General features: G+C 43.4%; 1 protein-coding gene across 1 annotated transcript in view; it reads right to left on the minus strand.

Moving 5' to 3' along the window:
* Positions 1-27,394, minus strand: part of EPB41L4B (erythrocyte membrane protein band 4.1 like 4B) — a 179,941-nt gene that overhangs the window by 42,032 nt on the left and 110,515 nt on the right. Inside the window, exons 16-18 of the mRNA XM_011966377.1 lie at positions 9,598-9,821; positions 6,251-6,369; positions 478-603 (exon numbers count right to left, since the gene is read on the minus strand). Of these exons, the coding sequence (XP_011821767.1) occupies positions 478-603; positions 6,251-6,369; positions 9,598-9,821 (469 nt within the window). The remainder of the gene's footprint in view (positions 1-477; positions 604-6,250; positions 6,370-9,597; positions 9,822-27,394) is intronic.

A 27,394-nucleotide genomic window follows, 5' to 3' on the forward strand; every position in this document is an offset into this window, starting at 1 on the left:
AAGAAAGAAAGAAAGAAAGAAAGAAAGAAAGAAAGAAAGAAAGAAAGAAAGAAAGAAAGAAAGAAAGAGAGAAAGAAAGAAGGAAAGAAGGAAAAAAGGAAGGAGAGGGGAGGGGAGGGTAAGGGAGGGGAGAGAAGAGGAGAGGAGAGGAGGGGAGAGGAGAGAAGAGGAATATTCATGAGCCCCCACCCCAATTTACCAAATCTCCAGGCACAGGGCCCAGTTTTCCAGGTGACCTATGCACAATAACATTTGAGAACTGCTGCCTTCAAGTTCTCTTTTTACCCTTTTATGTACCTAATTCTTTTATATGAAAATCTTGGTTCACATATCAGGTATGGTTCACATACCCGGTTCCCATCTCCTGACTGGACCCTGACTGACACAGCATCTCAGTCCTACGGTGCCTCTTTCTTCTCTGTGGCATCGAGGAAATCCTATAACATGAAATCAAAGGAATGTATGCATTCTGCACACCTGGATGTTCACTCGGGAAGCATTTTCCAACTGGGCTTTCAGAATGTTACACTTCACATGATCCGCCACAGGGGAAGGCAAAAGTGGAGTCTGAAGAGTTTTCTCCGAGACTTTCTTTTCTTCAGCCTGAGACAAACCAAAATATAAACAGCAGATTGTAAACAAAGACAGAAACATGTGCATTAACTTTTCCCAATAATCATAACCGCATATAACACATAGACCTACATACATAGACAGGGATGTCACCAACTCCTTATATTTTTATCAGTGCTTTACTATTTGCAAAGGATTCCCAGGCACAGCATCTCATTCCCTCGTGAAATAGGGTGAGGACCTACCAGAAGCCAGGGTAAAAATTCAAAGAAAGGAATAGGCTCTTTCAGCATCATGGGGCAAGAGCCAGTGGCAGAACTGGACATCTCCTGGTTCAAGTCTCCTAACCTCAGTCCAGTGCTATTTTCCCCATAACTGCCATGTCTTACATAGAAAGATTCAATTCTGTGACTTGTTGGGTCCAGGGGAAGGGTACAAAATATTCATTGGCAGTTTGACAACAAATCTGGCAGAAAATTGTGATTTTCAACAAGAAATTTATATCTGTTACCTTATTGTAGAGTGTCTTGCACTTCAGTAATTTGCACAACCTTTATAATTTTTGCCATATCTCATGTATTCACAGAACACATATCTATAATTCATGTGATCCAGTTAAGGTGAATTACCCTGGGAACATCTATTTGAACTGTGTTCAAAGCAATAATATCTTTGAAATTATAGGTTTTATGACTATTATATTTATTATAAGAAACATGATATTTATATCACTATTAAAATAAAAAGTACTCATCCATGTGTACAACCTGAAATCATCTTTGATGGTATACACACCACATTTTGGGAAGTAAGGTCTTATTGTTAACCATGCCTATTGTGGTCATTTCTTATCCCAGTGCTAATATGGTACCCAGCACATAGTAGATGTCCAATAAATACGTACTAAAGAAGATTCTGATAATATACAGTCATTATTAGAAGAGACGTGTTTAATAAGAAAGGCATAGGACTGTGTGATTGCTAGAGGTCAGTTCAGTAATATTAGGACTAAATGTGACATATCAGCCACCATGTACCAGAGCAAGAATCAAATGCCCAAAACCTCTCAAGTTCTACAAGTTCCAACATTAATCTTATTCACTAATTAAGAAGTCCTAGTGAGCACGTTGGTACGCACCAAGTGCTATGAAAGCTAGAGGAAGTATAGAGCAACTGGCCAGCTAACATTGTTTAATAAAGAAATGAGGTAGAGTTTCCCGGGGGCACCTCTGAACATATGGAGAAGCATTTGGTAGACCAAGCAGAACTCTCCGATTTTATGTAATAGCAAGACAGGCAGAGACAGATTTGAATCTCAGCTTTGTCACTTACCTGGACCATTAAAAAAAAAAAAAAAAGAAAAAGATCATGGGCTGGACACGGTGGCTCACACTTGTAATCCCAGTGCTTTGGGAGGCCGGGGCGGTTGGATCACTTGAACCCAGGAGTTGGAGACCAGCCTGGGAAACACAGCGAAACCCCATCTCTACTAAAAACAGAAAAATTAGGAGGGCGTGGTGGCCAGAACCTACAATTCCAGCTACTCGGGAGAATCACCTGAGCTGAGGGGCAGAGGTTGCAGTGAGCCAAGATTGTGCCACTGCACTCCAGCATGGGCAACAGAGCAAAACCCTGTATCTCAAAAAAAAAAAAAGATGCTGGTTTTTAAAAAGAAAAACAATGCCAGTGGCCAACATATACTGAGAGCTTACTATGGGTTAGCCGCTGACTATGCATTTCATATGCATGTCTCACCGAGTCCCCTCATGTAATCATCTCATTTCAAGGTAGCTACTATCATCCCCATTTTATAGATACAAAAAACAAAGCAGAGAGATGGTAAGTCACTTGCCCATAGTCACACAGGAAGTAAGCAGAGGAGCCAAGACTGACAGCTAGAAATGGTGACGTTGGTTACTCCAAAGCCAGAGCTCCTGACTAGTCATACTGCTTCCCCTTAAATTCTCTGAATCTGTTTCTTTCTTCATAAGATTGTTATGGTGCTCAAGGGAGAAAAACAGATATAAATGGTATTTTCAGGTTAGATTCTTTAGTTACCAAACATATATAACCAAAAAAAAAAAAAAAAAAAAAGAGCATTGGATGTGAGAACACTAATGATCGACCCTGAGCTATCAATTGTTCCTGAGCCGCCAAGTTGAATTTGAAGAAATCTGGCTCATTTGACTGGATTCATTATCCTGAGGGCCTCCACTTTCTCCTTCGGGCAAATAAGTAACATTTATTTTGAAAGGTGAGGTTTACAGTATACCCTTAAGATAATTTATCTTGTGTTTGTAAATCCTGTTACATCAAGATAATTGAATGGATATTTCACTGGTGCATGAAGAGATAATTTTAAAATTAGATTTAATTTTTCGGAATGGTATGCTGGCATACAGGAGTCACATTGGTTATAAAGCCCATTTGAGGCTTTTGACAATTGCTTAAGGGGAAGTAGTTATACTGGCAGTAATGACCGAAGACCCACTTCAAAAAATAGAATGCTGCTAAAATAAGAACGAAAAATTAGCGTCGATATTCCCCTTGAATTTACTCATTCTAAACTGCTTTTTTGGACATAAAATTCAACCTGGCTCGTTATTGTTCATTCTGGACAAAGCAAGACCTGTAATATTCTGCTATATGAACTGACGCAGGTGAAGGTCAATATACATTTTGGGAAATGTGTGCGTTGTTACATGAATTTGTATAAAAGATATCTCTGTGGGAGACAAGCATCTGGGTTCCAAGACCGTATCATTCCTGCCTAGAGGATGGCTTCAAGAACATTGTGCTTTCTCTTTTCCTGTGACTGTAATTTGTATTTTATGTTCAGTCAATTTGAATTGTTCAATATGGGATTACAGATTTCAAAACATAGACATGAATGACAATTAGGCTTTGATATTTTTATAGTTGGAAATAGTCCATTTGTTTGGGGATACTGTTTGGGGATAAAGAAATGACCAGATGTATATTTAAATTGTTTATACAAATTGTTTACACATCTAAAATCTGATAATTAAATTCTTGTGTTAATTTTGGGCACAAACTTTGGAATTGGACAGTGAAAATGACATCTCACCATTCAATCAAGAACAGGAAGTTATCCAAACCTTAGAAGAATCAGAGGATTCTTGACCCTTGAGGCTGGAAAAAAACCTTAAAAGTCATCCAAGCCAATGGCTCCCAATTTTGGTGCCATGATCGGAAGTGAGAAGTGAGGTCTGTTGCAAGGAATGTTTCATGAATGATAACAATAACAACAACAAAAAAGTGTGGCCAGGCACGGTGGCTCACACCTGTAATCCCAGCACCTTGGGAGGCCGAGGCGGGTGGATCACTTGAGGCCAGGAGTTCAAGACTAGCCTGGCCAACATGGTGAAATCCTGTCTCCACTAAAAATATAAAAATTAGCCAGGTGTGGTGGCGTGTGCCTGTAATCCCAGCTACTTGGGAGGCTGAGGCAGGAGAATTGCTTGAACCTGGGAGGCGGAGGTTGCACTGAGCCGAGATCATGCCACTACACTCCAGCCTGGGAGACAGAGTGAGACTCCATCTCAAAAAAAAAAAAAAACCTCAAAGTGTGAAGTAATATATTTTGTGTGTGTGTGTGTCAGGACAAAGCCAAAATTATCTGTACAATTACGTCACTCTAGCTTACTTGATTACTAATGCATTTCCTTTTTCTTTCTTTCTTTTTTCTTTTCTTTTTTTTTTTTTTTTGGAGAGGGAGTCTCGCTTTGTCACCCAGGCTGCAGTGTAGTGGCAGGATCTCAGCTCACTGCAACCTCTGCCTTGTGGGTTCAAGCGATTCTTCTGCCTCAGCCTCCCTAGTAGCTGGGATTACAGGTGCCTGCCACCACATCTTGCAATTTTTATACTTATAGTAGAGATGGGGTCTCGCCATGTTGCCCAGGCTGGTCTTGAATTTGTGACCTCAAGAGATCCACCTGCCTATAGCCTCTCAAAGTGCTGGGATTACAGGCATGAGCCACCATGCACGCCAATTTCTTTGAGTGGAGGAGATAGGAAGGGAGTTGTAACTTGACCTCTAGGAATAACCCACAGGTGTCTCAGTCAGGCCTTCACCCAGAGCAAACCACTATTGTCAATGCCGCACCAGTAGTCATGGCAACTGCAAATCACTATAGAGCTTGTGGGTTCTGTGCTACACTATATGCTGTATTTCCTTGCAAAATATTTTTGGATTTTGCCAAACTCTGGATAAGCCCCCATTAAAACCATTTATTGTGTATACTGCAGAAGAAAAGTTGAAAACCAGGCAACTAAGAGAAAAAAGACCAATCGGGGCCACACAGTGCATTGGGTTGAATCCCTAGCAGCTAGGGTAAGCCTGCTTAATAAAGATTTGTTGACTGAACAGCTATCAGAGCCATCCTGCAGGAAGAATTCTCTCTAGCTGGCCATCACGGAGGGTGGTATAGAAAAAAAGTGAATAAGCAGGGCTTTGAAGGTTAAACCTGAAGTTGGGGTCCATTAGTAATCAAAGGAACCACAGGCCGCCCTGCTGAGGGATTATGGGGAAGGTCAGGGACGGGAAGGGCAGGAGGTATAACCTTCCCATGCTGCACAGGGCAGTTCTTCCAAATTCTTCCTATTCCCTCTCATAAAGGGACAAAGCTAAGCGTTAAAGTGGAAGAAAGGAACCATGAATGAAAAAGATTCTTCCTTTGGGGATTTAAAAAATTAAAATGTATGTACAACAGTGGTTCTCAACTGGGGAGATTTTGCCCTTCTGAGAACATTTGGCAATGTCTGGAGACATTTTCGGTTGTCACAACTGGATGGGGGTCCCTAGTGGCATTTAGTGTGTGGTGGCTGCAAAACACTTTACAATGCATAGGACTGCCACTGCAAAAAAGAGTCATCAGGTCAAAATGTTGCTAGTGCCAAAGTTGAGAAACGCTGGCAAAGAAAACGAGGAAGCATGTTGGAGTGCAAAGGACACTGGATGGAGATTCAAAGGCCTTGCAACCTTGTGAAGGGCCATGTGACTTTGAGAAAGTCATTTCTCTTCTTCTGGTGTGAGACATTGAGAAGGTTGTCAAGGGCTGTGTAATCCTGAGAAAGTCATTTCCCTTCCTCTGGTCTGAGACATTGAGAAGGTTGAACTAAATGACCGACTGAATCCAGCAGTGGTATGTATCATTCTAAGATAAAATTTGGCTTTTATAAGGCTGCCCATTTGGATGTAAGAATAGGTCTAGCCAAAAGGGGGCCTGGCTTCTGCCCTGTCTCCTTCTCCCTCCCTATCTTAATCCCTCCCTTCCTTCCTCCTGCAAACAGTTACTGAACATCTACAATGTGCCAGGCATTGTCAGAAGGAGACAGAGGGCTAGAAATGGAAAGCGGTAAGTGTGGATGCTCCCTCTGGAGCTTTCGGTCTAGTAGGAGGGAGAGACAACTAACAAACAGATCTAGCCCGTTGGGCGAAACACTGGGAACGACGTCTAATGCTGTAATTCACCCAAAAGGAAGGTAAGTAAATATTTGCTCCAAAAGGACAGACTGAACAGAAATGTCAGGAAAGATGGAATAGAGATCCCTCCAAGGCAAAGGCACTTGGTTTAGCAGGCAGGCTAGGGTAGTAATCAGAGGTTTGATGTTAGCACCAAGTCCATGGTCAGTGCCGAGCCCCCGCCCTTGGCACCTTGTTTATGTTGATGTGCAGAGGAGGCCAGGGTCCAGCAGCCTTTACAGTTTCCAGTTCCAGCTTCTTTAGATGGGCAGCGGCTTCACTGAACAAGGCAGGTGTTCCTGGACTCAGTTCTACAAAGCAGCCAGGAGAAATAAAGAAGGAAAGGTTGAAAGGATGGATAGATATAGGGGAAAAGGGACACTTGCCAGCGCCCGATTCCCAGCACCCTTTCTGCCGGCCTCCTCCTCCTCCAGCAGCTCTCAAGCCTGGAGTACTCATCAGCTGACAAGGTATGAGAATATCTGAGGTCAAGGTTTCAAGGTCTAACTGCCCCACACATGAGCTGGATGCCCCTGGGTAAGTTGTTTTGCCTCTCTGACCCTCTGAGCCATTTAAAAATGAAAATAAAATTACTTACCTTGCAGGGTTGCTGTGAATATCAAATGAAGTCATTTATGTATAAATGCTTTAAAAATGGGAAAGCACCATGCAAACTGGAAAGATTGATGTTCAGGCTAACAGGCATATAATGTGCCCTTAAAAGCCATGTTATGTTCCTAAAATCAAATCCAATGATTTTTATTTTTGTGCTACTTTGGATTTATTTGCCACTACTTCTCCTTCTAGCTTGAATTTACTCATTAATACATTAAATATTCATTAAATATTAAATATTCATTACATATTAAAACTTGTGCCAAGTATCATTAGCAACTGGGATCTGGGAGCTGAAAGAAAGAGGTGAACGAGACACAATTCTAATCTAATGGGGATGACAGACACATGTGGAGATATTCCGAAGAAGACCGAGACAAGGTTTATTTAATTGCTATAAGAGCAAGATGGAAGGTACTCCAAAGCCAAGAATTGAGGACGGGTGTTAAAGAACATTTCACTGACAAGCGAACATGCTAAGGGATGTGTAGGAGTTCACTAAGGTGGGGAAAAGTATTCCAGGCAAAGGGAACAGCAGGTGCAAAGGACAGAGGCGAGACCCAGCAGAGTATTTTGTGAGAAGAGAGTAGTTCCATGTAGTTAAAGTATGGTGAGGAGTGGAGGGAAGAATGAAGACGTTGGCAGGGGTCAGGATATGCAGGTCTGTGTACGGCCCTGCTCAGAAGCAAGGACTTTACCCCAGACAGTAAAGAGCTAATGAAAGGTCTTATGGCACGTGGTCAGAGTTATGGGGTGAGAACTATGACTTTGGCAGCTACTATTTGGAGATTGTCCTGGAGCAGGTGCCCGTTAGGAGGCTGTTATGGTTATCTAGATAGACAAAGATGAAGCAGGGACTAGGGCATGGGCAGTGTGGATAGTGATGAGGGACAGAGTTCTGATTCTTCAATACCAAGTGGGTGTCGAGTTTCCATTACCAGCTCAGCTGACACAGAGTTGTTCCCTGTGGCCCCAAGGTGAAGGTTGGATGGCTCATCCTGTCTCACCAGCTCACAGACTCATGCAAAATCAGAGCTGGAAGATTCCTTGGTCGTCATCTCAATACCCTCTACCCCATTTCATGGATGAGAAAATTGAAGATCAAAGAGGGGACTCAGTTCAAGGGTGAGAGATAAAATCGAAGCCTCCACTTCAATTCCTTCCTCCCTCCCTCCCTCCTTTCTCTCTCTCTCTCTCTCCCTCCCTCCCTCCCTTCTCTCTCTCTCTCTCTCTCTCTCTCTCTCTCTCTCTCTCTCTCTCTCTCTCTCTTTCTTTCTTTCTTTCTTTCTTTTTTGGAGTCTGGCTCTGTCACCCAGGCTGGAGTGCAGTGGCACCATCTCGGCTCACTGCAAGCTCCACCTCCCAGGTTCAAGTGATTCTCCTTCCTCAGCCTCCCAAGTAGACGGGATTACAGGTGCGCGCCACCATGCCCAGCTAATTTTCACATTTTCAGTAGAGACAGGGTTTCACCATGTTGGCCAGGTTGGTCTACAACTCCTCACCTCAGGTGATCTGCCCATCTCGGCCTCCCAAAGTGCTGGGATTACAGGCGTAATTACACCCTCCACCTCCCAGTTTCAAGTGATTCTCCTGCCTCAGCCTCTGAAGTAGCTGAGATTATAGGCACATGCCACTGCATCCAGCCTTCAGTACTTTTCAAACCACATTTGATAAACAACAAGTTCTTTCCCTCAGTCTACCAAAGATGAATTATTCGGTAATATATATTAAAAGTGAGTTTCTAGAAAAATAAAATAACTGACATGCAGAATCAAAGCCCATATTTTTATTAGATTTAAAAGATATAAACTCATTCCATCATATTGCTAACAATATTTCTGTGCTGAGTACGGTGGCTCATGCCTATAATCCCAGAACTTTCAGAGGCTGAAGCAGGAGTGTTGCTTAAGCCCAAGAGCTCAAGACCATCCTGGGCAACATGGCAAGACCCTGTCATAAAATAAAATAATAAAATTTCTGATTGCTCACTCTCTATTTTTGTGACTTCTCTTTCTGAGACCCATAACAGTGGACAGATTGGATCTATCTGATACCACTTTGCTGTCCAAATTGAAATGTCAAAAATGGGATAGAATGAGTTTTTCTATAATGAAGAAAGTAGAAAGTCCAGTAATCACTTCTCTCCCCTCTTTCTCTTTTCCATTGCTCAAGCCAGTGCTGGGTACTGCAGAGGCAGACAACTGCTAAGAAAGGAGGTGGAGGCCGGGTGCCGTGGCTCACACCTGTAATCCCAGCACTTTGGGATTTTTTTCCTCCAGCTCTTTTGTAAGGCATTAATGTATTCATAAGAGTGGAACTCTCATGACTTAATCACTTTTCAAAAGCCTTCACTTCTTGACCAGGTGTGGTGGCTCACACTTGTAATCCTAGTACTTTGGGAGGCCGAGGCGGGTGGATCACCTAAGGTCAGGAGTTTGAGACCAGCCTGGCCAACATAGTGAAACCCCGTCTCTACTAAAAGTACAAAAATTAGCTGGGTGTGGTGGCACATGCCTATAATCTCAGCTACTTAGGAGGCTGAGGCAGGAGAATTGCTTGAACCCAGGAAGCGGAGGTTGCAGTGAGCTGAGATCGTGCTACTGCATTCCAGCCTGGGTGACAGAGCCAGACTCCATCTCAAAAAAAAAAAAAAAAAAGAAAAGAAAAGAAAAAAAAGAGAAAGGATGTGGAGAACTGTGACCCTGTGATGAAATTGGAGTTTACTGGTAAGCCACAATCCCTAAAGTGCTTCTACTCAAATGCATAAGGCTGTTGTCTACTCTGGCCCAAACCTGGTAGCCCAGCATAACATGACCACCATTGTGTGCTGCACCACAAGGGTCTGTCTTAAGAATCTAGGGAAGTCTCATGCCCGGCAGCATTGCTCCCCCTTCTCCTGCCTTGCCCCCTCCATGCCTACTCACTTGTAAGGGACTTGCTGCTGGAGTTTGGGGACCTCAGAGGCCCCTCTTTGTTCTCCAGGGTCAGTGAGAGGCTGTAGTTTGAGTGGTGCTGGTGCTGATGCTGGTGCTGGTGCTGGTGGTGATGCCTTCCTGAAGCTGCGGTGAGGAACGGTGTGCCCCCATTCTCCTCAATGCCAAAAGGTAACCGGTCTGAGCTGGTGAGCACTGGGGAAGGGAGCGGGTAGCTGTGGAGGGTGACACAGTCAGGATTTAGAAAAGCAAAATGCCTTGCAAGTCCTCTGTGCACTTTCAAATATGTTTTCTAGGCATTAAACACTGAAAGAAATAAATTCAATAAATAGATCCATAGTTATTATGAAGTATGTACAATGGTAATATTATACTTAAAGAAAAAGAACAAAGTAGAAGTTTGTATATATCAGAGACTTTAAATCTTGTACCTTAAAGAAGTATTTGAAATTAAATGAAATAATATTTATTTCTTTTTTTAAAAGGCATTCTCTAAATGAGAGGAAGAGGTAAAAACAATAATAAAAATCATTAGTAAATAATCCTATGACAAGATCATAATGTAAAGTAGAAGTCTTGGGGTCACTTTCTCTTCCTCTCTGTCACCCACAACATGCAGAAAGCTCCAGTTAACATCACTGCTACATCTTTTTCTTGAGACAGGGTCTTGCTGTATTGCCCAGCTGGAGTGCAATGGTGCAAACACAGCTCACTGTGGCCTCAAGCTCCCAGGCTCAAGTGATTCTTCCACCTCAGCCTCCAGGCAGCTGGGACCACAGGGATACGACACCATGCCTGGCTAATTTTTAAAATTTTTTGTAGAGACAGGATCTCGCTATGTTGCCCAGGCTGGCCTCAAACTCCTAGGCTCAACTGGTCCACCCTCCTGGGCTTCCCAAACTGCTGGGATTACAGGTGTGAGCCACTGTGCCCAACTTACAACATCTTTTAATTCCAATGGATCACCTCCTTTTTTTTTTTTTTAAACTAAGATTGCCCCATTTGAAGGCCATGTCATCTTCCACCCAGACTCCTGTAACATTCCTGCTGGCTCTCCCCGTCTCTGCTTGTTCCTTTAGTCCATCCTTCCCAGAGTAATTGCCAGAGTGCTATTCTAATTACATTCCAGACCATGGTCTCCTTCCTCAAGGAGCTTGAATATATCTCTAATAATAATAATTCTTTTTTTTTTTTAAGGCAGTGTCTCAGTCTGTTGCCCAGGCTGGAATAGTGGTGCCATCTCAGCTCACTGCAACCTCCACCTCCCGGGTTCAAGCAATTCTCATGCCTCAGCCTCCTGAGTAGCTGGGATTACAGGTGTACACCACCACACCTGGCTAATTTTTGTATTTTTAGTAGAGACAGGGTTCCAGCATGTCGGTCAGGTTGGTTTCGAACTCCTGACCTCAAGTGATCTGCCCGCCTCAGCCTCCCAAAGTGCTGGGATTACAGGCATGAGTCACTGCACCCAGCCTAATACTAATAATTCTTAACCACTTTAAGACAGAAACCCCTTTGGAAATCTGGTGAATACCATGAACCTTCCCTACACCAACAAGCAACATTCTACATCCAATATCAGGTCCTCTAGAGCCTCTCCATGGACCCAGGTGAAGAGCCCTGGCTTGAAGGATAAAAGCCACAATCCTTTATGTGGCACTGACAGCCCCCACCTCCCCACAATCTTGTCCCATTCTCTTTTCAGCCTCATCTCCTGCTACACCCTTCTACTTCACACCCTAACTCCTTCCCATCCTGATGCCTCTCACTTCTTGGTGCCTCCTGGAGTCCTTCCTCATCTGTCAACCCAGTGAAAATGCCCCTTCTTCCAGGAAGACTTCCAGCCTTCAAGACCCAGATAAAGATCCCTTCCTCCTACTCCCCCGCAGGGCAAATCCCTTTTTCTGCATCATTTCCATGGTTCAGATCTCTACTGCCCACTCTTTCACTCTGCCTTCAAGGAACTCACACACCAGAGTAGGAAGCTCTGTGATTCAGTCACTTACAATCATACTAGAACAAACTGCTAAGAAAATGCAGAAGTGGAAGCAATCAGTTCTCCTGGGGGAAGGTGTTGGTAAGGGAAAGAGCATTCGGAGGAAGACAGTTCAGTTTTGCTGGACAATTCTTGACACAGAATCTTCTTTCTTATAGGAAGCCCCATTCCTTGTGTTTGTATGCGATTGACATTTCCTCCTCAGGGGCGGGCCTGAGACTTGAGCCTGGCCAATCAGAGTCCTGCATCCTTCTCAGGCGTGTGTTCTGGAATGTGATCCAATTAGGGACAATCAGAGTTTCCCTAAGATTTAACACACGAAAACTGAAAGACAGGTTCTCTCTTTCTTTGTGACAGGCAAGCAGGGCCTTATTGTGACTTTTGTGTGCCACAAGCCCTTTTGCCTTTGTCCATTTTCTTTCTTATTTATTTATTTTTTTTTGAGATGGAGTCTCACTCTGTCGCCCAGGCTGGAGTGCGGTGGTGCGATCTCAGCTCGCTGCAAACTCCGCCTCCTGGATTCACGCCATTCTCCTGCCTCAGCCTCCCAAGTAGCTGGGACTACAAGCCATGCTTGGCTAATTTTTTGTATTTTTAGTAGAGATGGGGTTTCACCGTGTTAGCCAGGATGGTCTTGATCTCCTGACCTCATGATCCACCCGCTTAGGCTTCCCAAAGTGCTGGGATTACAGACGTGAGCCACCGTGCCCAGCCGCCTTTGTCCGTTTTCTTTTTTTTCTTTTTTGAGATGGAGTCTCGCTCTGTCACCAGGCTGGAGTTCAGTGGCACGATCTCGGCTTATTACAATCTCAGCCTACTGCGTTCAAGTGATTCTCCTGCTTCAGCCTCCCGAGTAGCTGGGACTAGAGGCGTGCACCACCACACCCAGCTGATTTTTGTATTTTTAGTAGAGACGAGGTTTCACCATGTTGGCCAGGATGGTCTCGATCTCCTGACCTCGTGATCCGCTCACCTCGGCCTCCCAAAGTGCTGGGATTACAGGCGTGAGCCACCGCTCCCGGCCCCTTTGTCCGTTTTCTATAAAAGTTAACTAAAAATTAAATTTCACAATTGTATAAAAGTAAATATGTTAATAACATGTATTAAAACATTTTCCTTAACTGAAAATCCATTTTTTTCTTATTTTAAAAAATATTTAAAACCTTTTTGTGAGTCCCTGAAAGTATTGTGAGCCTAAGTATTGTGTGCCTACTGCGTGTAATGGGTAAGCTGGCTCTGGCTGTAAGGATGATGTAAGCTGGGGCTCTTCATGAGTGTCTTTTTTGGACACAGAGTAGTAGGCCTAGTGAGACTGAGGCCGATGCACAAAGAAAGACAAGATGAGCAGAGGTTAGAGATAGTCAGAGAGAGAAGAAACTTAATGGTATATAATTTTGGTTCCTGGTTCCAGCCACACCTGAAGCTGGCATGACCACTGAACTTTTCAATTATAAGGTCTAGTAAATGCCTTTATTTATTTATTGCTTGAAGTAGTTAGATTTTTCCAATTAATAACCCACATGCTCAAAATCAGAGGTGGTGTGTTATTTTGTCATTGTTTTTTTGTGTGTAGAATTTCTTTTAGGTGGAAAAGGTAGAAACAGCTGTTCCAGGCCTAAGGAATAGTAGGAGCAAAGGAAGGGTGGTTGAAAGAGCAGGATGTCTGGATAAGAGAAGTGATGAGGGAAGTAACAGGAGGGGAGACTAAGACAGGCTGGGGCTAGTTATGAAGGGCTTAGAATGCCTGGTTATCAAGGAAAGGGCTTAAGCAAGGGAGTTACATTTCGGAGAGTTTGTTTTGAGCACTGTGTGGAAGAGGCTGGTGGGGGAGAGACTCCAGTATCTCTCTGTTAGGAGACTGCCGCAGGGCGGGATCTAGACTAACCTGGTGGACGGAGTGAGGTGAACTGACTTCTGGGATATTTTGAAGCTGTAAGCAGGGCTTGCAGACCTGTCACTTGGGGACATTGGGAGGAGGTGTCATTGAGGACTCTGTTGCAGATGCATAAGATAGTCCAGAAGAAATGGCACTATTTGTCCCCTACATTGTCCCATGAGCTGCATCTCTGACCCATCTTGGCTGCCTCCTGGAGACTTTGCTCAAGGACGGTTCTGTGAGCACACGCATGCATGTGTGTGCATGTGTGTGTGCACGTGTGTGTGCGCGTGCGTATGTGTGTGTAAGAATGTGGAAGAAGGCACGATTTTGGCTTCTGGGAATCACGATCCCTCCTCGCCTCTCCAGCCTGAAACACAATCAGAGTATCCACCCTCTTCATGCCCCATGGAGGCAGCAAAAAGTGCCCTGAGTTGGAGTGGAAAAACTTGGGCTCAAGTCTTAGTTATGCCCCTATTTTGCAAGAGAAGCTTAGGCAGTCACTCTGAGCCTCCAGTCCCTCAACTGTAACGTGAGTTGGGTTAAGTGATTTCTGGGCACATTTCTGGATCTGAGAATCATCCTTTCCCCCAACTGTTTATCCAGTACTTGCTGTATGTCTCAGGTACTGTGCTAGCTATTTTACAGAAAAGATTCCCTTTTTAAAACATGGAGACCTTTACCTGTTATATAGTAGGTGTTTCATAAATATTTGGTGGAAGGAAGAAGGGAGGGGAGGGAGGGGGAGGAAGAAAGAATGAAAGAAAGGATGGATTAATGAAGTTGTGCAGCTGCGATTTGACAACAGGTCTGTGGACCCCAAAGTCTGTTAATATTATTTTTCCTGTCTTGCAAATATGTTGAAAATAATATCTGTCCTAAGGAGCTGCAGAGACTGGGAGCTCAGAGCAGAGAAAATTCCCCTTTGCTTGGAAGGACTGGAGAGGGCTTCCCAACTGAGGGGCTCATCTTCCACCCTGCCCTTCTTCCTTGCTGCCACCAGCCTATTAAAGGTCTGACACCATCATTGTCTAGATGGGAGGAACAAATCAGAGAAACATCAAAAGGAAAAGATAGGCATACTAGCTGGATTTGAGAAAGGGAGAACATGGAGACATGGAAGGGTCAGAAAACTCCAAATGTTTTTTAGCTTAGAGGACCAGGCAAATGGCATGTCATTAATAGAAAAAAATGAGGTGGAGAATGAGAGCTGCTTTGAGCAGAGAAAATTATGATCGAGCATCACATGGGTAACAAAGAGTGTGAGAATGAACACCCAAAGGGAAAGATGTCTTGTAGCAGAGATCTGGCGTACATTCAGGGCTGGAGGTGGAGTTGGAAAGCTTTGAGTAAGAGTTCCTGAGGGATGGCAAATAGATATCATCTGTCATGCCAGCTCCAATTGATTCTCACTCTCTGCTTGGAGTGCAAGATTCAGAAGGAGTCTGAGGTTGTGCCCAGCTCAGGGGGAAAGAGTGCTGTGATTGATTATTGATGTCTGCCATGGACTTGGAGGAGCACAGTGGTATCATGCATTTGTCTTTCCAAGTTAAAAGTGAGTGGTATTTAAAACTTTTTTATTTCAAGGAAACCCAGAGTGAAGAGTTAAAACAGTAAAAAGATATATATACAGGGAGTGAGAAAGTGCATTTCATAATATGTCAAATAAAATATGCATGTGTGACCTTCATCTTATAGCTACTTTGGAGAGAGGCAGAGAAAGAAACAAACGAAAAGAGAAATAGATGAGGGTCAGAGAAGCTGCCTGAAGCTGCCTGAATCTGCTCAGGTCAAAGGTCTTTCGAAGAGTAAAAGTTCCCAAGCAAGCAGCAGAATGACATGGGTGCTTTCTCAGCTCACATGCCTGGGGAATCATCCTGAAGATTTTAACATGGAGAAGTTTTGTGGGGTTGCTCATGGCTTCATGGATTGTGCCCTGTGGAACTCCTGGAGATGCCACTCACAGACTACAATGTAAATGACATTCACTAGGTTGTGCATCTTCCTTCTTCATAGGGACCTCAGAGGTCAAGCCTACCCTAGAAGGTCCAGCAGTACTCAGGGACCTTGTCTAAGGCCCAGGAGTTGAGGCCAGCTGCACACTCACCATCCCCAGAGACTGAGGTTCATGAGACTCCTGGCATTCTGGAAAGGAGGTCCCACATCCTGGTTTTCAGGGGGGGTGACAGAGGACAGATGTAGGCTTCAGTCTCTGCTTTCATGAGCTGGCAGTTGAAAAGAAATCTAGTGTGGAAGAAGGGGCTGCTATGTGCCTAGCACTGTGCTAGGCGCTTTAATGGTTAATTTTCAGTTTTCCTGCAAGGAAGCTGCTGGTGCCCCCTTCTCTTCCTTTTTCTCAGGGGAAGACCCACTTCCCATTTGGCCTCCAACTCCAGAAAAGCTAGTGTTCCTACTGTGGCCTAGTCATAAGAGACTTTATTGCTTGCAGAACAAGTGAGGTCACAGGGGCTCTTCCAGCCCTGCCTAATCCCATATGTACCCCCAAGCAGAGCCTCTCCTCTCCCTGATCCTGGACTGCCGGACTACCAAACATGTGGTGTTCAGTCAATATTGTTGCATGCTGGGCCAGGCTTGATGGCTCACACCTGTACTTCTAGCACTTTGGGAAGCCAAGGCAGGAGGATTGCTTGGGCCCAGGAGTTCGAGACTGGGCAACATGGGGTGATCCCATTTCTACAACAACAAAAAACCCAGCATGGTGGCACACACCTGTGGTCCTACCTACGCAGGAGGCTGAGGTGGAGAACTGCTTGAGCCTGGGAGGTCCAGGCTGCAGTGCGATCCAAGATTGAGCCACTGTACTCCAGCTTAGGCAACAGAGTGAGACCCTGTCTCAAAAAGAAAAAATTGTTGCATATGGCATAATGGTATCCCCTGGAATCCACCGTCAGAATTGTGACCAATGCTGGGCATGGCTTTCTCTCAGAAACAAGGCTGAGTGGTCAAGTGCTCCAACAAGCCAATCACAGACTCTACGGCTCTGCCCCGCTCTGAGCAACATGGGCTTTCCGGGGGAGCCCTGGGGATCTAATCCTGGATAAGAAATCACAGAATTTTAGAAATGGGGCCCCTCGGATATCATCCAGTTCTGTGGTTTTAAACCCTGGATAAATATTAAAGTCACTAGGGGGAGGCTAGGCACGATGGGTCACACCTGTAATCCCAGCACTTTAGGAGGCCGAGGCGGGTAGATCACTTGAGGTCAGGAGTTTGAGACCAGCTTGGCCAACATGGCGAAGCCCCGTCTCTACTAAAAACACAAAAATTAGCCAGGCGTGGTGGTGGGCACCTGTAATCCCAGCTATTCTGGAGGCTGAAGCATGAATATCACTTGAACCCAGGAGGTAGAGGTTGCAGTGAGCCGAGATTGTGCCACTGTACTCTAGCCTTGGTGACAGAAGGAGCCTCTGTCTCAAAAATAAAATAAAATAAAATAAAATAAAATAACCAGGGGAAAACTCCTATACACTGCTGGAGAGAATGCAAAATAGTGCAGCCAGTTTGAAAAACAGCTTGGCAGTTCCTCAAAAAGTTGAACATTAGTTACCATATGACTGAGTGAGCCTACTTGTAGTATATGCCCAAGAGAAGTGAAAACAGGTCTGTGCAAAAACTGACATGTGAATGTTCATAGCAGCATTATTCATAAGAGCCAACAGGTAGAAACACCCCAAATATCCATCAACTGATGAATGGATAGACAGAACATGGTCTATCCATACAAAAGAGTATTATTCAGCCACAAAAGGAAATGAAACATTGAGCAGGCCATGACATGGATAAACTTTGAAAACATGATATGCTACATGAAAGAAGTCAGACACAAAAAGGCCAAGTATTATAGGATTCCATTTATATAAAACATCTAGAATAGACAAATACATAGAGATAGAAAGTGGATTACTGGCTACCTTGGAATAGGGAGGATGGCGGGCAGAGGGAAGGGGGAGTGACTGCTAATGGGTGTGAAGTTTCTTCTAGGGGTGATGAAAATGTTCTAAAATTATATTGCAGTGATGGTTGCACAACTTGGTGAAAATACTAAAAAACATTAAGTTGTACAATTGATGTGTATCTTAATAAAGCTGATAAAAATATCACAAGGAGAGGTTTTGAAAAGTATCAATGCCCAGGCCCTTCCCCAGACTAATTACACCATAATCTATCTCTAAATCCAATGTGTGGCCAGGGCTGAGAACCACTACTATAGTAATCCAACCTCATTTTGCATATGGGGGGATGGGGGCTCGCTATCGGGAGGGAGGTGACCAGGTCACACAGCAGGTACCTGCCTGATCCTGGGACACAGTCCAGGACTCCTGCCTCTCTGCTCGCTGCCTCAAGTGCTGCCCATCTGCTGCCTCTTCCCATCTGTCTTGGCTTCTATTTAAGGCAGCAAATGCACTCATCAGGAAAATCCAAGTCCTCCTCAGAACCCCCCAGCTAAGACATCCTTGTGTATGTATCTTGTCTTCCCAGCCATATAGTTAACTCTGTAGAAACAGAGACTGTCACATCACATGTTTTTGTGTCCTCCACTGTGTTAAGAAAAGCACTAAGCACATAGCAGGTGCTCAACTAACACTGGCTAGACAGAGAACAAAATGAAATATCAGTGCATTTGGTATGCATTTGAGGGCCAACTCTTGTGCCTGGTACTGTGCCATGCACAAGGGTAAAGACAAATGAGATGTTATCTTTGCCCTGTATTAGTCCGTTTTCACGCTGCTGATAAAGACATATCCGAGACTGGGCAATTTACAAAAGAAAGAGGTTTGATACATTCACAGTTCCACGTGACTGGAGAGGCCTCACAATCATGGCGGAAGGTGAAAGGTACGTCTCAGATGGTGGTGGACAAGAGAGAACGAGAGCCAAGTGAAAGGGGAAACCCTTAAAAAACCATCAGATCTCGTGAGACTTATTCACTACCACAAGAACAGTATGGGGGAAGCTGCCCCCTGATTCAATTATCTCTCACCAGGTCCCTTCCACAACTCTTGGGAATTGTGGGAGCTACAATTTGAGAAGAGATTTGGGTGAGGACACAGCCAAACCATATCAGCCTTCAAAGGGCTCACTGCTGCCTTGATACATGGGATAGGGGTGCCCAACCCAACTGGAACCAACAAGGAAGACTTCCTGCGGTAGTGATGCTTGAAGCAGGTCCTGGCTCCTGAAGGATGATGGCAGTGGCTGGGGGAGGGACTGCACAGGGTGGTCTGGGCAGAAGGCACCGCATGTGCTAAGGCCTGGAGTTGTCAATGCATGCTCACTGGTGAGGGGATTTGCCTGAGCTCCACGTTGGCATAAGAGTGAACTTTCAGCTTTTATTTTTCACTTTTGGATTATGAACTCATCAGGAGTTTATGTATATATTGTGAAGTAAAGTCCTAACTTTTTCTGAAATGGAGAGTCAATTGTTCCAAGATCACCCAAAGAATCATTCACCCTTGCTCCATGAAGTTGCAATGCCATCTTCATATGTGTCCGCCACTTTCGTGAGTGCTCTCAGATCCTTTCTTTGCTCCCCTGCGACTTACTCTGTTTACAGGAACCTTTACTTCTCAGGCTCCCTGTCCTCTGGCTTTTACATAGGTTTGGCCAATGGGAGGCACTGACATGGACTGGAGGGTGAACACAGGAGACAAGTCAGGGTATTTCTCCCTCATTTCTTCATGCCTCTGGTGATGTTCCCGAAAGCAGCCATGAGTTCTCTGCGGCTCCAGCTCCCACTAGACTGGCTTCCTGCTGCCTTAGCTCCTGGGTGCTGGAACACTGCCTTTGTCCCTCCAGCTATAGGAGTGATAAGCAGGTTCTGGTTGTTGCTAATTTCTAGGTTGCCTCGCTGTCCAATTAAGTTTCTTAGTTTTTGCAGCCTTTGTATAACCAATTCCCTGAATTAAATTCCCTCTGTAAGAAGTGCCTAGAGTAGTTTCAGTTTTCTGGATTGCCCATGACTTGTAGACAATATAAACCTGTTTTGGGATTCTTCATATTTTTTTGTTTTGTGACAGACACAGTTTCCCTCTGTTGCCCGGGTGAGAGTGCAGTGGCACAATCACAGCTCACTGCAGCCTTGAATTCCTGGGCTTAAGCAATCCTCTTATCTCAGCCTCCCGAGTACCTACAACTACAAGTGTGCACTACCACACCTGGCTAATTTTTCATTTCTTTTGTAGAGACAGGGTCTCATCATGTTGCCCAGGCTGGTCTCAGCTCCCGGCCTTCAGCAATCCTCCCACTTCTCATCCTAAAGTGCTGTATTACAGGCATTAGCCTCTGTGCCCGGCCTCTTCATACTTTTACTGTTCTATTTATCTAACCCTGTATCAGATTGTCTTAATTACTTTTGTTTTAATATATACATGTATATGTGACATTATAAATCTTATTCCCTTTCTCACATCATTTTTCTTTTTTTTCTTAGCTGTTATCACGTGTCTAGTCTTCCAGATTCCTTTTGTGATAGTAACTTGAATTCTTCAATTCTTGAATTCCAGAATTCAAGTTACTCTCAGAAAATCCCACTGGAATTCTGATTCAAAGTATTACATATTATGGATTAATTTGAAAGAATATACTCATAAGGAACATATTTCTCTCCATTTACTCAGATCTTTTAAAATGTCCTTCAGTTAGAATTTTTAAACTTTTTCATTAAGGTATAGAACATAACTTTATTCCTAGGTATTTTTCAGTTTTGTCACAATTGAAAATGAGATCTTATTATTACATATCCCCTAATTTTTTTTTTTTTTAGACGGAGTCTTGCTCTGTCATCAGGCTGGGGTGCAGTGGTATGATCTCGGCTCATTGCAACCTCCACCTCCTGGATTCAAGCAATTCTTCTGCCTCAGCCTCCTGAGTAGCTTGGACTACAAGCGTGCACTACCATGCCCAGCTAATTTTTGTATTTTTGGTAGAGATGGGGTTTCACCACGTTGGCCAGAATGGTCTCGATCTCTTGACCTTGTGATCTGCCTGCCTCGCCTCCCAAAGTGCTGGGATTACAGGTGTGAGCCACCACGCCTGGCCCGTATCCCCTAAGTTTTAAATGACTAGATAGATATACAAAGCTGCTGACTTTAGGATATTTCTGCCTCTGACCACTCTGCACAACTCTTATTGGTTGGAATTCACTTGGATTTTAAGAAGAGAATCACATGAATTTTGTTTCTTCCTCTTCAGTAGTTACTCCTAATTTTGTTTCCTTGGCTTATTCCATTGTTAAGGTCTCCAGAATAATACTGAATATCAGCAGCTTTCCTTATTTCTGAAGTTTATATATTATCTAGTGTTTCACCATTAAATGTCAGTTTCTGACAAATTCTACTTATCAGGTTAGACAGTCCTTCTACTCTTAGCTTACTACAAGTCTTGAAAGATTAGCACGACTTATTCTCAGCAAATCTGTGCTGTTCCTAAGTGAACACTGCTTCCTTTACTAAGTGCTTATAAAAGACTCTGTTCTCAAACTGTCCTCGGCATTGCAATCCAGCTTATCAGTCTAGTTTCTGGAATTCATTTTCCAAAAAATCTGTCCATCTACTCATCTAGCATTTTCCCAAGACTTTTTCAGAGGTACTGATGCTGACTCAGCAATGACACATGGAAATTTTCTCAGTGTTTTGGGAGACCATTTTTCTAAGCCTAAAGACTTGAGCTAATCAAAAAGCAGTAAGATATTTCCTGACTATGCTTTCTCTTATCTTGGACTTCAATTTCTTCTGTTTGTTCTCTTCACTCTCTGCAGTTAGCATAGTGACTAGCTTCCTTGTTGAAAAAGAAAAAAATTGAGTAGCTCTGCTTCGGCCAGTTAGTCTCACGTACCATCCTCAAAACTGGGTGTCATTAAATTGCTCATCTTTTTGTTCCAACCGAAGTGAGCATCTACAAAACTCTGGAGTCCTTAAAACAAGTTCTGTGCCCCTTTGTTTTTGATCATATGTTCCACCTTCCTACTCTTTAAAATACTATTACAAATTGTGGGTTCATCTGAGAGGCCTGTAAAGCCTTTCTCTTTCGGATTATTTTTGCTTTCTAAATTCACAGCCCATGTAAAAAATATTCCCTTTTAAGTCTATTTTCTTTGACATTTTGAAATTGGATTTTCTAAACAGTAAAATATATATGTTGTGATTATTTCACATTGCATACCTGTTTCAAAACATCTCATATACCCCATAAATATATACACCTAATATGTACCCACAAAAAATAATTTTAAAAAAGAGTATCAACAACAAGAAAAAGAATATGTGGAGAATTAAGCCCTGGATTTCACTCATTTCGTGTTAATGATTCTGAGATGTCAGGGTTTTTTTCTTCCATGGATCTTGTTACTTACACATTTCCAATGCACTCCTCCTTGCTGACCAGAATTTACAACAGTAATATCTGCAGTGTTTCTTCTACCTCCTAAGCAACCAAATCATCAGCCAGTCAGGCCAAGATATCAACAGATTCCACGCCTTTAACAGAATGCCCATGTCTGGATGGTCAAGAAGTCCTCCATAGGTATGGTGCCAGCTGATGCAGTAGGAAATGCAATAAACATCCCCTATCCAAAGTCCCCTGCATCTCATCTGGATTGCTCAGTGCACACATATCAAGTGCTGCCTGAACTTGGACTTACTCGTGAGCTGTTTATGTCACGTGTCTTAACTCCAAGTTGGGGTTTCTGGCGGCGGGATCGGTGTCTATGCAGCCCACACAGCAGACTCACAGGTAGCACACAAGTTCTCCACACACCTTCTGGAGGAGCTGGTTGGGACAAACTAGTTCCTATTTTACTTTTAGCCTCAATGGGGACAACTCCATATGCCTAATCAGAACTAACACATCAGGGATAAGCTGACAAGGACCTCAGTAGAGCTTTCCAACTGGTAAGCCTCAGAAGGGTTGCAAGTGGGCTGAACCATTTATTCTCCCAGTCCTTGGAGTAAGTGGACAGGACATGGGGAGCCTAGAGCTTCAAGCAGTCTTGTCTGCCTGTCCCAGCGTGCTACATATCACTTTCTGTGTGTGCCAAGGACAAGAAAAAGTCAGGAAGCCCTGCCACTAGTCCATACCCAGTCCATTCGCCTGGAACTGTGGCTCTCCAACTGGGACTCTCTTAGCAGAATTCACTCAAGTAGTGTGTTTTTATAGCAGATGGTGTCAGCCAGAATCATACCTCCTGACTGAACACCAGTGCATTAATGATGCTCTTTAAATATTCACAGAGGAAAAAAGCCCAAAAGCTAACATTTTTGAGTACCCAGTTAACTTAGTTAATCTTCCAACAACCATTTGAAGAAAGGACAAGAGGAGCAGAAAGACCAAGGAGCTTTCCTCAAGTCACACAGCTAGTAAGTGGCAGAGCTGGGATTTGAACCCAGGTAACCTGGGCTCTCTGAATTGCTAGACAATATTGCTTCGCCATGTGTTTGAAAGGAGCAATCTAATGACAAAAAAGGAACACGCGTTGGCACTTAGCTTTGGCTTTGCTGCTGTTTGCCTATGTGACCTTAGGTAACTCACTTTACTTATCTGGGTGGCAGACACTGCGTTTTTGGACATTAAGCATTCGTATGCCAGGAACTACAGCTCAATGATAAAATTTGATCTGTGCCATGTCCGACTGAGAGATGAGAGAAAGTACAATTTACTCATTCTGGTTTCCCAAATAGCTGTCGCTTATTTCAATTTTAATTTGGTAGAGACTAAACAGACTGATACATTGTTACATGTTCTTATTGAATTCAGGGAAAGCGTACTATTTGGCAGCAAGTACAGTATGTATTTGAAACACTGTACTTTTTTCATAATGGATTTTCAAAGAAAATTGTATCGACATCTTAGAAGTGTGATACATTATGAATGTTGCATCTATTAGGGATGATTTCTTACAGCAACTTAGTGGTTTTATTTCTAAAAAAAAAAAAAAAGTCTAGTGAGAAGGTTGACTCTACTTCATCTTTCTCTTCAGAAAAGGTCAAAATTGGCCACACGTGGTGGCTCATGCCTATAATCCCAACACTTTGGGAGGCCAAAACAGGTGGATCACCTGAGGTCAGGAGTTCAAGACCAGCCTGGCCAACAATCAGGGTGAAACCCCATCTCTACTAAAAATACAAAATTAGCCAGGTATAGTGGTGCACGCCTGTAGTCCCAGCTACCCAGGAGAATGACGTGGGAGAATTGCTTGAATCTGGGAGGTGGAGGTTGCAGTGGGCTGAGATTGCACCACTGCCCTCCAGCCTGGGTGACGAATGAAACTCTGTCTCAAAAAAAAAAAAAGAAAGACAAAGAAAAAGAAATGGTCAAAATTGCATTTTTTGGGGGGTGTAGTTTAGATTCCTTTATAGAGACTAATTGGCACAAAACTTTTCCAATTTGTATTTCTTTCAAGAAATGTTCCAAACAATCAACTTTGCAAGCAATTCTGGTGTTAGCACAGTTGATGTATGAACCCATGCTAGATGGGGAGCTCTTGATCTGATGATGATTAGCTACCTGGAGCCAAAGATGGCATCTTCTGTGACATACCAGCACTGCAGAGAAGCACAGCAGATGTTTATTCACTTAGTTTTAGTGCATTACATTTTAATTCTCCTTAGGTAATTTATCAAATACCTATTCATAAAAGTTTCACTTTGGTCATGAATTCCCTACTTGTTCCTAACTACATTATGTAGTCTCTGCAAAAGTGCAGAGTAACGTCCCACATCCTAAGGAGTGACAAGAGCCTTTGGGGTTCAGTAGTTCCCGGGTCTGAGTCCTGTGTGAGGTAGGACAGGATATGTGCTTCCATCTTTGAGTCTCAAATTTTCTTTCGCCAAACACCTGTCAAATGATTTCAATAAATAGGTGTAAGCAGGTCCTGACATTTTTCTTCCAGAAAGGCTGTTTTGTTGTGATGCTATTCTTGCTAGGTTTTGCAATGGCTTCCTCCTTGTGTGTGTGTGCCTTCACAGGTGTCATGTGTGTGCATTCCAGAGAATTACTATTTCATGAGTTGGTTTTTGCTCAGAGGCTCATGACCAAGTTTATTCAATATTTTTCTCATCTAAAGTAAAAACAAAACAAAACAAAACAATACAAATATAGTCATTTTCCCTTACAACAGTCACTTCTAATAAGCTGAACTTTCCCTTCTGGGTTTCTTTCTTTCTTTTTGATGGAGGATCGCTCTGTTGCCCAGGCTGGAGTGCAGTGGTGCGATCTCGGCTCACTGCAACCTCTGCCTCCCAGGCTCAAGTGATTCTCCTGCCTCAGACCCCCGAGTAGCTGGGATTACAGGTGTGTGCCACCATGCCCGGCTAATTTTTGTATTTTTAGTAGAGACGGAGTTTCACTATGCTGGCCAGGCTGGTCTCAAACTCTTGGCCTCAAATGATCTGCCCCACCTCGGCCTCCCAAAGTGCTGGGACTACAGGCGTGAGCCACTGTGCCCGGTCACTTCTGGGTTTCTATTTTTTTTTTTTTTTTTTTGCCTCTCATTTCTGTGTTCCTCTGCCTTTATTCTTTGTTTTTTCAGGCGGCAAAAGCATTAACAGACTTGCCCCTAACTACTTCTTTAAATACATCCTCAAATGGTATTATATGAGACCCCCCAAAGGGACAGTAAGACAAAATAATCATTGTCACGAAAGCTCAGCTGTGAGTGTAAAATACTGTCCACATAGCAGATTCTTTGTCATCCTATGCACTCTGACAGAGCTACGGCAGACTCAGGAATCAGCTGGGAAGTGTTACTTTTCCACTCCCCAGACGCCATCCGGCTCACTGAATGAATGAAATTAAAACATTATTCATCCCGGAATGTAGTTCGGGTTAGATGAATAAGATGCATAATCTGTTAAGAGTAGGTTTTAGACATTCTAATTGCACAAGACACCAGTGTGAGCCAGAGTTGGAGCTGAACACTGGGTACGTGTTTCTAGGGTAATACAGATGAGGATTAATTTATTTTGGTATTCGTTAGTGCTTAAAAATCTCATCAAATGATCCTCTCTCTGTTCCCCAATTCTTGCAGGTTTTTCAGAAGTTTCTATTATGAACATTCTTAGTTCATAATAAGCCTCCGAAGCCGTAACGCTGATATGAATTTTAAGGGCTTGATGGTTTAATTGCCTTTAATACAGTGTCCGTTATTCAGCCAGGGAATGAAGCTGGTTGAGCATTAGCATAGCAACACCTCTTGCTTTTGAGGTCTCAGTGCAGAACGTGATATTTAAACCATTCACCATTCAGTAGGGGACGATTAGCTAGGTTTCTGTGGGTTTCTTATAACATGAACCTACAGGGATGTTCCTCTAATTATTCTAATCCTTTTTTAGTGGATGGCCTAGACTACAGCAGTTTTAATATTTTAAATTCTGCAGCCTTTCATCCAATAAAACCACAGGTGACTCTTGGGATGTGGCTGTAATTTTAGATCCAATACATTGGAATTTTAATTGTAACTAGAAGTACATCCATCCTTCCTTGGTCAATGCACCAGGGAAATTCATGATGTCTGGGTGGGTATCTAAGAAGCCTGAGTGGAAAGTTCTCAATACTCTCCCCAACAGGAAAGGAAACACAGATATTAGAAATCAATTCCTTTACCTTTGCTATCTTTATGTTGCCCACATTCCCTTTTTCAGCTCTGCAGGGCAGTACCATGCTGATTGTTACCTGAATTTCTGGAAACCTACTTTTTTTTTTTTTTGTGAGACGGAGTGTTGCTCTGTCACCCAGGCTGGAGTGCAGTGGTGTGATTTCGGCTCACTGCCGCCTCCACCTCCCGGGTTCAAGCGATTCTCCTGTCTCAGACTCCTGAGTAGCTGGGGTTATAGGCATGCGCCACCAGGTCCAGCTAATTGTTAGCATTTTTAGTAGAGATGGGGTTTTGCCATGTTGGCCAGGCTGATCTTGAACTCCTGACCTCAGGTGATCCACCCACCTCGGCTTCCCAAAGTGCTAGGATTACAGGCATGAGCCACCACACTTGGCCTGGAAACCTACTTTCAAAAAAATGTCTGGTAAATATCAACTCATCCAAGCCTTTCCTTTCTTCACTATTATAAATACTAAGATGACATGGTTAATTGTACTTCATCAGCCTGATCTTTATTAACGAGCATGACTCAAGAATAGGGGTTTCAGATGGTTCACAGAAAACATATAATAAACGGTGTTTAGAAAGACAAAAAGGTACATAGCCTTGTTCATAGAGAAATGTAATTAAAACAGAAATTCTGGATTTTACCTATCAGACTAAGTTAAAAAAAAAAAAAAAGCTAGCAAAGGCTATGATTCGCTTCCTGTGAGGTCACAGAGACACTGTCATAATTGCTGGGGGTGCCTGTGGGCTGCGGGGAGTATAAACAGGTGGAATATATTTGGAGAGAAATTTCATTAGACAATATCCAACTTAAATATGCACATACCTTTTGACCAGGATGCTACTTCAAGGGAATTTATTCTACAGGTAGATTTGTTCAAGTGCACAAACACAAGGTACAAGAATGGCAGCACCACTGAAACTTGAGGGAGTTGATGCAGCTTAAACGTCCCTCAATATTGATTGGTAAAATAAATATATGCTCTTTATACATGGAGTAGCTCTAGATTGACAGAGAGAAATGCTAACAATGTTTGCTTCCAAGGAAAACTGGGGAATAAGAAGATGGAAAGGAAAAGTAACTTCCAGTTATTTGTGTTTGATTTTTACTACTGTTTGTATTACCTATCTTAAAAAAGGCAACATGCCAGGTGCAGTGGCTCTCCCCTATAATCCCAGTATTTGGGGAGGCCAAGGCAAGAGGATCGTTTGAGCCAGGAATTGAGACCAGCCTGTGCAACATGGCAAGACCCCATCTCTACAAAATTTTTTAAAAATGTACCCAAGCATGGTGGTGCAT

This window comes from Mandrillus leucophaeus, unplaced genomic scaffold (genome assembly GCF_000951045.1).
Source record: "Mandrillus leucophaeus isolate KB7577 unplaced genomic scaffold, Mleu.le_1.0 Scaffold76, whole genome shotgun sequence".
Classification (NCBI taxonomy): Eukaryota; Metazoa; Chordata; class Mammalia; order Primates; family Cercopithecidae; genus Mandrillus; species Mandrillus leucophaeus.